The sequence below is a fragment of the Cololabis saira genome, chromosome 9 (assembly GCF_033807715.1).
Source record: "Cololabis saira isolate AMF1-May2022 chromosome 9, fColSai1.1, whole genome shotgun sequence".
Classification (NCBI taxonomy): Eukaryota; Metazoa; Chordata; class Actinopteri; order Beloniformes; family Belonidae; genus Cololabis; species Cololabis saira.
The window spans coordinates 19271764-19283952 of record NC_084595.1 but is presented as its reverse complement, the minus strand read 5'-3'; the positions used below and the strand labels follow the sequence as shown (position 1 = coordinate 19283952).

The 12189-nt window shown below is 43.3% G+C and overlaps 1 protein-coding gene across 1 annotated transcript; it reads left to right on the top strand.

The window, feature by feature from the left end:
• Positions 1–3994: 3994 nt before the first annotated feature.
• LOC133450983 (C-C motif chemokine 19-like) lies at positions 3995–5192 on the top strand. Its single transcript, XM_061729894.1, has 3 exons — positions 3995–4262; positions 4389–4503; positions 4623–5192. Exons 1-3 carry the CDS (start codon positions 4202–4204, stop codon positions 4717–4719), a joined length of 273 nt encoding a protein of 90 aa, XP_061585878.1. The 5' UTR covers positions 3995–4201; the 3' UTR covers positions 4720–5192.
• The last annotated feature ends 6997 nt before the right edge of the window (positions 5193–12189 follow it).

Here is a 12189-nt window from a genome sequence, read left to right as displayed (position 1 = left end):
CTCTCCTCGCCGGGGTTGTTTGTGCCAGAGGGAGTGTCGTTGGCCTCCAGGTGGGAGTGGTGAATGAATGCAGGGATCAAGCCTCCATAAAGAACAATCTACCCCTTGTTTTTTGACACTTTGACACGTCTTTTCATTTCTTGTTAGACGCCTTCAGGCCCCACTCATTTTTACATGAACAACTATTCAAAGGTTTCTGCAGCTTGTATTAGTGAATGCACGTGGGATTAATAAGAAACAACAAGCCTCCGTGCTGCAGCAACAATCTCTTATACGAGCACAGAGCTCACACCAAGGTCTTCAATGCATTCTTAAAACGATAATACAGTGAATAGTGAGATGAAACTAAACAAAACACGTTATCCACGTTTGAACGTCATTGGTAACGTCTCCATGGCAACTGGAAGGTTTCCTCTGTGATAACGAGGAGCAGACGCAGCATCCGTCCACCAACTCGCTGCGCTGGCGTTGGTTAGTTTGTTGTGGGTCATCGCTGATGTTCCCAAATCCCTTGGTGCCGATGCCCAGAACTTTGCTTTTCATGGAAGCGTCATCCGGAAACCACAGAGGAAAAGTTTCAGTTGTACAGAACGTTTGTTTGAAGATGAAATATGGAGTGAGAAGATTCAGTGGCGTAACGGGTGGAAGGACTGCAGAGCAGAGATGCTCCCAAACTTTGCAAAAGACCTAGACAAAGGGGGCTGCATCCCTGGTCCTTGAGGTCCCCTGTCCTGCATGTCTCCTTGCTTTAGTGTTATTTTCTACGGGGGAGAGCGGAGCTAGCTCTCGTTTACGCTTCTCACAGTTTACATCACAATTTCTACATTGAAAACATAATTTATTCAATCAATGGGTTTTTAACAGTTGTGGTTGTTTAATACACTTTACTAACCTGTTTTCACAGGAAAAGAAGAGACAGAAGTCAAGTCTCCTGGCTAGCCTTTTCATACGAAAAAAAACACATGAAACATATATTTCAAAATTCGTGACCACACATCTGTAGGTGTCACATTTACCTGCCCTGTCACCATATGTTAGCCGTTTCTTAAGATGCATTCTTGTGAAATGCCAATCATTTGAGAACTGGTCCAGTTCTCAAGAATGCATGGCTCACTGTGGGTTTCTCAAACACTGGTAGTTCATGTATTTTCTATTTAGTTTTGTTTCCTGTTACTAAAGGATCAGGGGCCAGATCCGACCTGCCGTCTCTTTAATCCGGCCCACAAGAACATACGGACCTAATTATGTACTTTTAATACAACTCTTTGCTGGTTGAGACACATGCATGAACATAATGACGGGACACGTCTTTATTTTATTAACCAGGGGCAGGCGGGGTCCGCCCACTGAATGCCAGCAGTCACAACAGTCGTGGAGAAATGAACTGGGTCTTTGCTGTCGTTTACTGTCCCGCAGGTCTCATCCCAGAAATGTGGGTTCACAGATCACCTGCTGCACGTTTTCCGTGACAGATCGGAGTCGAAGAAAGAAAAATACAGGTGTGGTTTACAGAAAAGGTACAACTGATGACCTCCTGATACAAACAAGATGAAGCTTGTCCACATTCATTTTGTGGTCATGCAACAAAATCACATTTGTTCGTACGAGAAAGTTGAGGAAAATTAGGTTTGGTGAAACCACCATGCAGATGGTCTTCTGCCAGAATTATCCGTTTTTTGGAGAAACAGAAGCAGATTTTTTTCACTTGGAACAGAACCAAAGTACTTTTGCTGTTACACACCAAGCTGCACCTCGATGCGCTCCATTTAGGATAACTAATGCTGCCGTAGTGTTTCATGTGGTGGGCTAACACAGCAGCTCTGTGAGCTCCCGGCTGCATCAGAGCCATCACACGTCCACCCCCCCTTCCTTCAGCCAGTCCCAGGTCACAGATGACGGTAGGCCCGTCGCTGCTCGTGTCATCCAGGAACAGACTTGCTCACAAACAGTTCCTGCCCATCCAAACCGCAATTTATGTTCTGATTAACATTTCATTTTGAGATCAAATCAAACATTGACCACGTTCTGCTGTTTTCACTTGTTGGGTAAAATAATCTCGGTTTACAACAGGACCCCCTCGGTGCCGGCAGGGGCATTTCTTTAAATTGTTTATGTTCTCATGGCTCAGAATTGAGACAATTTCAGTTTAAAACCTCAAATATGCTGCATGTTTTTGTGAGGGTAGCTCACATTAGCTACCCAAGGGAACATGGGGAGAACATGCAAACTCCACACAGAAAGGCCCTTTCGCCAACCCCACCCAGGGTGTGGGCACTGAAGTCATGGGGGAACTTAACACGCACGAAGCTTCCCCGGCGGGAATTGAACCCAGGACCTTCTTGCTGTGAGACGGCTGCACTACCAGCTTCGCCAGTTTTAGTCAAAGATTGTATTTATCCAAACCCATTTTACAATTCAAACAAGGTTCTTATTATTATATTATTGTTACCTTATAGACTCAAGAATATATTCATTCAAGATTCAGAAGACGCTCTAATTAGAGTTTGCAACATATTTATTTTTCCTCATTTCTCCCCGTCTTTTTCGACGACACATTCGGTTTTCTTTTCCACGTCTATGTAGGAAAGTGTATCCAAAGATGGTCTCTTCTTGTTCTCTCAGCCCCAGAGAAGATCCCCGCGTGGCCGGCCATCGGCCTCTTTCTTTATGTAACTTTGTTTTTAATTGCCATGAACCTAGAGCTCTGCGTAAACTAAACCAGAGGAAACTACTTAAAACATGGATATTAAGGATCTTTGTCAGAACATTTCATCTCGTTTTGGTCAACGAAAATGAAGACACATTTTAGCAGAGTTTTTATTTTGTAATCTACATTTTAGTCTCGTTCTTATTTGTCTACGATATTGCAGTATATATTTAATTATCATTATCGTCGAATGACCAGCATTTTCGTACTATTGTTTTCCTTAGTTGACAAAGGTTCGTTGACGACGATATTTAGTCATAATTTTAGTTGACAAAAGCAACTTTACCATCCACTCTACACGCCACATCTTTTTATTTTTTATTTATGCACTCAGACACAATTCAAAATAACTGAAGTCAGATATAAATGACTGGGATGGAGAGGGGCTGTCTGTTTGGTCGGGGGGTGGTTGGGGCTTGTTCTCCCTGGGTTGTCAGTGTGTGTGCCTGGACATGCCTCTGGTGGTAGATTTGGTGCTTGGGGGGACCTTTGGGTGGAGTGGTGCGGTGGCGGTGCATCCCGGGGTTTGTGGGGGGGGGTGCCGCCTTCGGTTGCACCTTGTGCCCTCTTGTTTGTGGCCTCTGCAGCGTTGGGGGTGGGCGGTGACCCCACCGGTGAGTATGCGGACACTGGCACACGTTGAAGCGTTTGGGATGCCTGGAAGCCACAAGGAAACGTACCTTCCGTTTTTTTTCACTTTCAAACGGGTTGATGGGAAAAAAAAACTCAAGTCTCACATGCAGTCCCTCGCAGCCCTTAACGGTTGCATCATTCCTGCCGGAGCTTGTTTTTCTGCCGGGAAGCTTAAGCTCCCATTGCTCAATAGCTCCCACACTCCCACGTTGTAACTAACTGTTGGGATGCAGACAGCCACTCGCGTAAAGTCCTCACACACAACCCGAAGACCTGCCCGCATTCATCCAGGGAGCATTTCCAGGAAAAAGATCATATCTACTGTAAACCCTTAAAGATGCATACAAATCTAATCACTGATCTTTCCAGTTCACCTGTCTCTTTATTTATATGTCTGCACGATGCTAAAGAACTTGATTGATTGCAGAATTATGAGTTAAAGATATATTGGTTATCAGCACAAAACCTCTCGAATCCCTTGGCTTGAGAAAAGCAACTAAACAAACATCTTTTTGTCTTCAGAGGAGGAGCTGAGCAGTAATCGTTTGGCAGGTGCACGGCTGGTGCCAACAGCCTCCCACTTCCAGTCAATGAAGACAGATTTTTTAGTTTCACTTTTTGTTGCAAACCTGTATAAATAGCACCTGTGGCGGGCTCGTCTAGTCACAGCGACACCTGCACACTCTCGAAGAGTCTCAGAGAAGCAGAGAGCAGACCCATCAGGACCCACCAAGACCCACAAAGACCCACCAGCACCCACCAGGACCCGCCAAGACCCACCAAGACCCACCAGGACACACCAAGACCCACCAAGACCAACCAGGACCCATCAAGACCCACCAAGACCCATCAAGACCCACCATGGCCTCTCGACTTTCAGCTCTGTTCTTCCTGGGTGTCATCTGCCTCGGACTTGTGTCAGGTGAGACTCGTGTTTAGAAACAGACATTGGGGAGGTGTTTTGTTGTAACTGCAGGTGCATGAGAACTGAATGCATCTATCCTTGAGATTCTGTCCCTGATGTCTTCGTGTCTCTGTCATCCTGCAGCTGAAATCGCGGTGGACTGCTGCCTGCAGGTCTCCGGGAAACGGCTGCCCTTCAAAAACATCGTGCGATACATCATTCAGGACGCCGGGAAAGGCTGCGACATTAGTGCCACTGTGTAAGTGTCAATCAAAATTATTTTTCTAAATCTATAGATTTACTGCACAACAATTCACTTTGTCTTTTTTTACATTTCTTTTGCCTGAAGTTTAATCCCTGTTTGATCTGCTTCCTCAGGTTCACCATGAAGAACGGCCAGAATCTCTGCGCCGAGCACCCGAGTGCAAACAAATGGGTGAAAACCACCATCCAGCGTTTGGACAAGCGACAGTGACCAACCTCTGGAGACGGTCGGCTCATCGTTCCTTGCAGCTGCCGAGAAAAGACGAGTCTGAATCCAGAGCCCAAGACCCAGATTTCTGGTGAAGCTGATGTAAAAATGTTTTAGAGGGTCAACCTCCTGGTGTTGACGAGAACCCGCCACGTTTGTATTATTTATGATGATATTCTGTATGTCTTCTCTTGCAACCGTCTTCAAACTGCCAGCAGATTCGGTTGTGCATGTTTCCTGTAATTTATGGGGACGTTAGTGAAACTCTGAGGCGGCCAGTAGCAGACGGATCTGTGGTTTCTACCATACCTGTGTGTGATGCGCACACATACAGGAAGTGGCATTAACTTGCCTCAATGGTGAAGGTAGAAACTGGCAGTGAGAATGAAACGGTTGCTCGTTACAGTACTGTAAGCTGCTTGTGAAAAAACATTTACTGTATATGGCTGATTTGTGATGAGAAAATAAACTTTAATGTGATTTTGTAAATCATTGCTGCTGTCCTTCATTAACTGAAACACAACATGCCACTTTATCCTCCTCGTGCAAAATTAAAACATGTATTAAAACGTTTATAGAGCTTTTAAAGATTTCCTCAGTTAACCCATCAGACACACTTCAAATAATAAACAAAGGCTTCATTTTATTCATGAAATACCCATCAAAATTATCTAACTTAAAGAGTTTTACAAGCACAAGTCAAATTTTAAATCCTGCAAAGTTCAAGCCAGGAAAAATAAATTCCGCAGAATAAAATAAAACTGGATAAAAATGATCAAATGTGAAATACTTTGACTGTAGAAAGATGATAGTGGTGAGGTCCCGATGGGGCAGCATCCGGTTTTCAGGGCCCTCACAGTCCTGAAGCAAGAGAACGTTGCAGTCCGTCCCACCGGTTAAAACAGATTTCATATTTCAGACCCATCTCAGCTGTTCATGGGGTTGAATTTTCAACATAAATCATATAAATATCATTTTTAATCACATGAAGCTAAATATTTATGAATGGAGCAGGATTGATTTTATTTATTTCCTCAGTTTCTGATTAAATAGCGTTAAAAATATGTGTTAACTGACCAAAAGTGGGATGTACCAGGATTATGGGCAGGACCCAACTGGTTAATTTTCTAATGTGGGTCATGTGTTACTGGAACTAAATGAGACTCACATGAACTTTCCTTTTCTTTTTTTTAACTCGTGCTCATTTTAGTGCACTTGAATCTCTCGTTGCCCTTTTTATATTATATATATGATTTAAAGAAATGTAACTTTTTAATTAAAAAATAAAGGTGTGGCTTCTCTTTTGGCAAAATTTGGGATACATTTTAAATTCTCAATTCACATGAAAGCTTTTGGAAAAAAATATAACAAGGTCAATGTAAACAATTACTTTTTGGATTTAAAAGTTGATATAAAACAGTTACTGGTGCAGGACTATCAGTAAACACATCAATAGCGGGCTTCGAATTGGATATAGCATCCATGCATCCATCCATCCACCCATCCATCCATCCATCCATCCATCCATCCATCCATCCATCCATCCATCCATCCATCCATCCATCCATCCATCCATCCATCCATCCATCCATCCATCCACCCATCCATCCATCCATCCATCCATCCATCCATCCATCCATCCATCCATCCATCCATCCATCCATCCATCCATCCATCATCCATCCATCCATCCATCCATATATATAAATCCATCCATCCATCCATCCATCCATCCATCCATCCATCCATCCATCCATCCATCCATCCATCCATCCATCCATCCAGTCCTTCCAGCATGGAGGGATACATGGATGGAGAGATGGATGGATGGATGGATGGATGGATGGATGGATGGATGGATGGATGGATGGATGGATGGATGGATGGATGGATGGATGGATGGATGGATGGATGGATGGATGGATGGATGGATGGATGAGGGATGGATGGATGGAGGCATTACTGGATGGATAGAAGGATGGCTGGATTCGTCCCTCCATGGATATTCATGAATGGATCCTTGGAGAAATGAGTTAATTGTATAAAAGCCGTCACATTTCCTTTTCTTTTCTGCCTTTGTTTCTTGTGTGTTTTCCATGTTGACTCAACATTTTGTGACCTGCAGTTCTAAAATTGTCTGTAGATGTGACTCGTGTAAATGGTTAAAGACGTGCTGATGTTTGTTGGCACATTTGTTCCCATGACACTTGGACTTCCCCTCACGAATTACCGGCAGCACTTGTTGTGAGCGGCGTCAGGTCAGCACGGCGCCGACAACATCAGCACCTGACGAGATTTACCTAGAAACCTTAGGTACTTGAATTGTTTAGGTTCTAGCTCGTCTTGTAATCATACCAGCGATCTGTTAGTTTCCAGATAAAAACTCACCCGCAGAGTATCCTGGAAGACCTTTTTCCAGGCAGACCTCAACATCTGCTCACGTTTCAACTCGTCGCTTGAAATCAAGATCAGATCATTTTTCTTACCTGACTTCAGTTTGTGTAAATCAACACTGGAACTGAAACTTCCCGAGATTGCATTTCTGTATTTTCACCTCAACTTTCCTATCAGCGAGAGCTGATCTTTCCTCCAAAGTGTGTGGACTAGATTATCTTTATTGTTCCGGGAAGGCTGACCCGTGCAGGAAACAAACACAAACAGCTGATGAAGCTAAAGGTTATCGGGTCCGTCCAGACAGTCGTGGGACTTTTGATTTAGTCGTTATCTTTCAAAGTACCTTTCACTTTTCACTTGCATATAAAAACATGCAGCGAAGCCCTGAACACACAGTATTTAAAGTGTAGATTAATTTTAGTCAGCAGCGTTGCAGCTTCAGAAGTAGAAATGAAAGCGGATCTAAAATTATATCAAAAACCGTGGAAAAGATGAATGTCTGGATTAAGATCCTATAAAAAGTGCTGAACCGGTTGTGGTGACACAGGATTTTTTAAATTGTGTCAATGTTCTCGTGGTTTTCTTCATCTGCGGCCCCTGATCGCGTATTTATCGTAAGTAATGAGAAGCTGCTGGAACGATTCCCAACACTTTTGGGAATATAAACCAGCGTTTCCAAACAGGAAGTCCTTCAAGTCCAACTGACCCCCCCGAGACTCTGAGCTGCAGAAAGTAGGAGCAGGATGCTCCTGAAGTCTGACAGCGTCCTGTGGGATTTTCCCACTATGCACGAGAATGTGTGTCCTGTCATGTAAAACACATTCAACATTTATGACAATTTTTTTCTCACAGGAGGACAGATCTTTTGCAGATGTTCTTTAAAAGCAAAATGGATTTCAGTTTCGTTTAAACAGAGGTTGCCGACCGTTTCCAGGACCTCAGCGCAGAAGGTCAAGGGTCCAGGTTTAACCGTAAGTCTGAGTGCAGAGACTGAAAGTGAAAGTATAAACACCAATTACTGCAAGGTTGATATGAAATCCTGGTTTGACCGGGTCCTGGTTTGACCGGGCCTCTGTGTCTCTGTCTCTCTGGTCTCTGCGTCTCTTGCACGGGTTTTATTTGGGTATTTAATCTTCCTCTACCAGGCCAAAAACTTGCATGTCAGTTTAATTTGTGAATCTAAGCTTCCCGTAGGAGTGAGTGTTGTTGTCTGCCCGCATGTGGTCTTGTGATGGACTGGCGACCCGCCCAGCCCAGGTGAGCTGGGATAAGCTCCAGCAGACCCACGTGACCCTGAATAGTATATAAAGGTATAAATAGTGGATGGATGGTGTTTTTAGTGTTTGAAACAAGTGTTCTGCACCGAGGCTGTCTGGTTCCATGTTTGAACTGAGGTGCAGGACCATCTCCCGGTCATGGATTCAGGTTTTCACTCCCAAAAGGCCAAAGAAGCTGGTCTGCCCGCTCAAGTCGTCCGCTGGTGGGATTGATGAACCACGACCGGCAGCAGCTACCGGAGTATTTTGCAGACCTCCGTTTTTCCAGAGAAGTACATTTCCACTTCTGCATGAAACATGTAAAGTCATGAGTTATGCAACGAGTTCGTCCCGCCTTCACCACACCTGCCGCCAGTCACAGCGCAGGCAGTATACCACGTGGCTTCAGTTAAATATTAGACAACTTCCAGGGAAAACTGAGGTTTTGACACAGCTGACTCAGCACTTCCACCTCGGTACTGCAGAAGAGCGGCAACAGTCTCCACAGCGTGGACCCAGGGGTTCAGCAGGAGACCATGAAGCCTTTTTCTTTCTGTGGATGCCGTGCACGACTGTCCTCACGTTTCCCCCTGAAGTGATGACCTCACAGCCCGGCTAACAGGCTAATACATATTTTCAAAAAGTTAAATTAAGTTAAAAAAGTTTAAAAGTTTAAGTTTTACTTCTACCTGCTCCTTTTCGGACACTGTTTTTTTTTCCCTGTTTGTATTACGTTTTTGTTGTTGTTGCTTTTTTTCTGTATGTTTTGAATTTGTTTTAAAATTTTATATTTTTTTCCTTATGTGTTCGAAATAAACAATTCAATCAATCAATCAATCAAAAATCAAAAATATCTACAATTTAATCCGACATAAACTAAAAATAACAAATACCCAGACTTGAGTTCATGTGAGATATGAAAAGCTGGAATTTTGTGGACTTTGACTTTGACAGGACTGCATATTTGCGTGTCGGTGACTGTAAACAAAGCTACTCCGATAAAAGCCGCCTTCAAAGGTGTCTAAGGTAAAGCATGTCCTTTCCTGTCGGATCAGTGTACAGCACCTTCAGGAGGAAACAGTTTCCCCATAATCCAGAGCAAAAAAGGGCTGGATTTCTGCCAAACACTCCTCCTCGGGGTAATCACATCCATCAACTCCATGTTACTGTAATTGCTTCAGAAGGGAAAGTCCACGGACCCGGATAAGTGCACGCCAACTTTCACGCGGCAGCAGTCCGTCTGAGGGGAACAAACCGAACTTCTTCAGTTTGTTTGATGTGAACATAAAGGGGCCACGGCGTCTAAGCGATGCTGACTTCCTCAGAGAAGCTAAGTGAGGAAGAGAAAGTTTCTCTTTACTGTCAGATGCATTGGTGTCAGTTTCATGGAAGTCTCCTTTTCTTTTTCTTTTTTTTGTTGTTTCACACGGCTTAGGTTTGCTTTTGAGTTGATGCATTTCTGGTTCAACAAGTTTCCAAAGTGGAATAAACCCGGAGGGAATACATTTAATCCTGATTTTACAATAGAGCCTCATCACAAAGGAAAATGCAGAGCTGGAAACTCACTTTGTCCTTCAGAGGGGCTGAAACAAAAGACGCAAACGAGGAAAAAAATCCTCTCTTGTGAAACGGGTCTGGTACCCGTTCTGGTTCCATTTGCAGCCATTTCCACCAGAACCGAACATCAAATGCATCAACGCAGAATTATTAATAAAGTGTTTACTGCCAAACCAACAGCAACCAGCGTTCCTGCTCAAAGTTAAATCAAGAAGAACGCTTTGTGTCACTGTCGACCGTCTTCATGACCCTTTGAAGGGCCTCCTGCAGCTGCAGATGCTGCAGGTCCAGAACTTCCTGAGGAACCTCACCAAGAGTCTCTACCTGTTAGCATTTGACATTGGGTAATTGGCGAGAAATTGGACGATTAGAGAACAGTGCCATCGCATCTTTATAATATCCAAGACGCAAGAGGATGAGTCATCCACGACAGGGGTAAGTAGTGTAAACCACCATCCATAAGACATTAGCGCTAACTGTATTTGATAGGCCTACATGAGAACAATCGGATATGTAGACCTAATTGATAATTTTCAACAAGTTAAAGTCGTTACAATGCTTTTTAATAATTGATGTTAAAACAAATATAATCACTTATAGTTTTGTAATTACAATACTATATAGTCTATACCCTTAAAAAAATCATTCATGAATTAGGCTATTTATTTGCCATAGGCTATGTGTGATTTGACGTGTGTGTGTGTGTGTGTGTGTGTGTGTGTGTGTGTGTGTGTGTGTGTGTGTGTGTGTGTGTGTGTGTGTGTGTGTGTGTGTGTGTGTGTGTGTGTCAGACTGGACAGATATTATGGAAAATATTATGGAAGAAGTGTAGCCTACATGCAGGGGAAAAATATCAACACTATATCATATCAGTACTATTACCAAAATTGTACAAGAGGTAGAGTGAGACGTCAGGAACAATATGCAAAAAAAATTAGGAACACACCTATGAAGGAATTGAATTGATGTGAGGTACCTGTTTTAAAATCGCTGCATTGGCTCCCCGTCCGTTTCAGGATTGATTTTAAGGTTCTTTTACTGGTTTTTAAGTGTCTTAACGGTCTTGGGCCATCTTATTTATCTGATCTGCTTTTACTGTATCAACCCTCACGGACCCTGAGGTCCTCTGGCACCGGCCTTTTAACCATTCCCCGAACCGCGACCAAAACCCACGGTGAGGCTGCATTCAGCCATTATGGCCCCTCTTTATGGAACAGCCTGCCAGAGAACCTCAGGGCCGCAGAGAATGTTGATATTTTTAAAAGGAGGCTCAAGACACACCTTTTTAGTTTGGCTTTTATCTGATCTCATTTACCTATTGTTTTTAGCTATGTATTGTGTCTACTTCTTTAGCTCTTTTATCATCTCTAAAACTTTAATCCATTTTAGTGACTTTTTACTTTATGTTATTTATTATTCATCTTAAGTTTTATATAGATTTCTCTAAAATTTTACACTTTTAGGCATTTCTTACTTTCTTTTAATCTTTTAGTTTTTAGCTCCAGTGTTTCCTCAGGGGGGTCGTTCACACTGGGAGGTGTGCCTGCTCCGCCCATGGGGGTGTCGTCATGGGGATCCCTCAGGCCTGGGTAGCTGGGGGAGGGCTCCACCTTCTGTGTGGGGTCTGCCCCGGTCTGTCCGGGTTGGGGGGGTCTCTGTGGCGATGCTCCTGGTGGTCGTGGTCGGTGGAGCTTCTCAGTGTGGACGGCCACCCATAGGTAGTGTTTTCCTCACCTGGATTGTTAGTGCTAAGCCATGTCACCAGTCCACTTATTGTGTGTGTGTGTGTGGGTGTGGGCGTGTGAGTGTGTGCACATGTATATGAGTGTGAGTGAGTGTGTGTGTACGCGTGGGGGGTGGGGTCGTATGGAATGTTTTAAATTGTGTTTTTTATTGTTATTTTATTCTGCATGTAAAGCACCATGTGTTGCATTTTATATTGTATGATATGGCGCTATACAAATAAATAAAGTTTAAGTTTAAGTTTTAAGGTCAAAGGTCAGCATTCTGTAAATTGAGTTTATCATAGGGGTCATTTCAAAATGATTTTTCTCCAAATTTCTACAGTAAAATGTTACCAAAATTGTACCAGAGGTAGAGTGAGATGACAGGAACAATATGCAAAAAAATGAGGAACACACATATGAAGGAATTGATATGAGGTAAGATCAAATGTCAGCATTCTGTAAATGGCTTTTATTATAGGGGTCATTTTAAACAGATTTTTCTCCACATTATTACAGTAAAATGGCACTGAAAGGTGATT

Coding starts and splice junctions, on each gene's coding strand:
- LOC133450983 (XM_061729894.1), top strand. CDS start 4,202: ATGGCCTCTCGACTTTCAGCTCTGTTCTTCCTGGGTGTCATCTGCCTC. Junction 4,263..4,388: donor CTGCCTCGGACTTGTGTCAG/GTGAGACTCGTG, acceptor GTCATCCTGCAG/CTGAAATCGCGGTGGACTGC. Junction 4,504..4,622: donor TGCGACATTAGTGCCACTGT/GTAAGTGTCAAT, acceptor CTGCTTCCTCAG/GTTCACCATGAAGAACGGCC.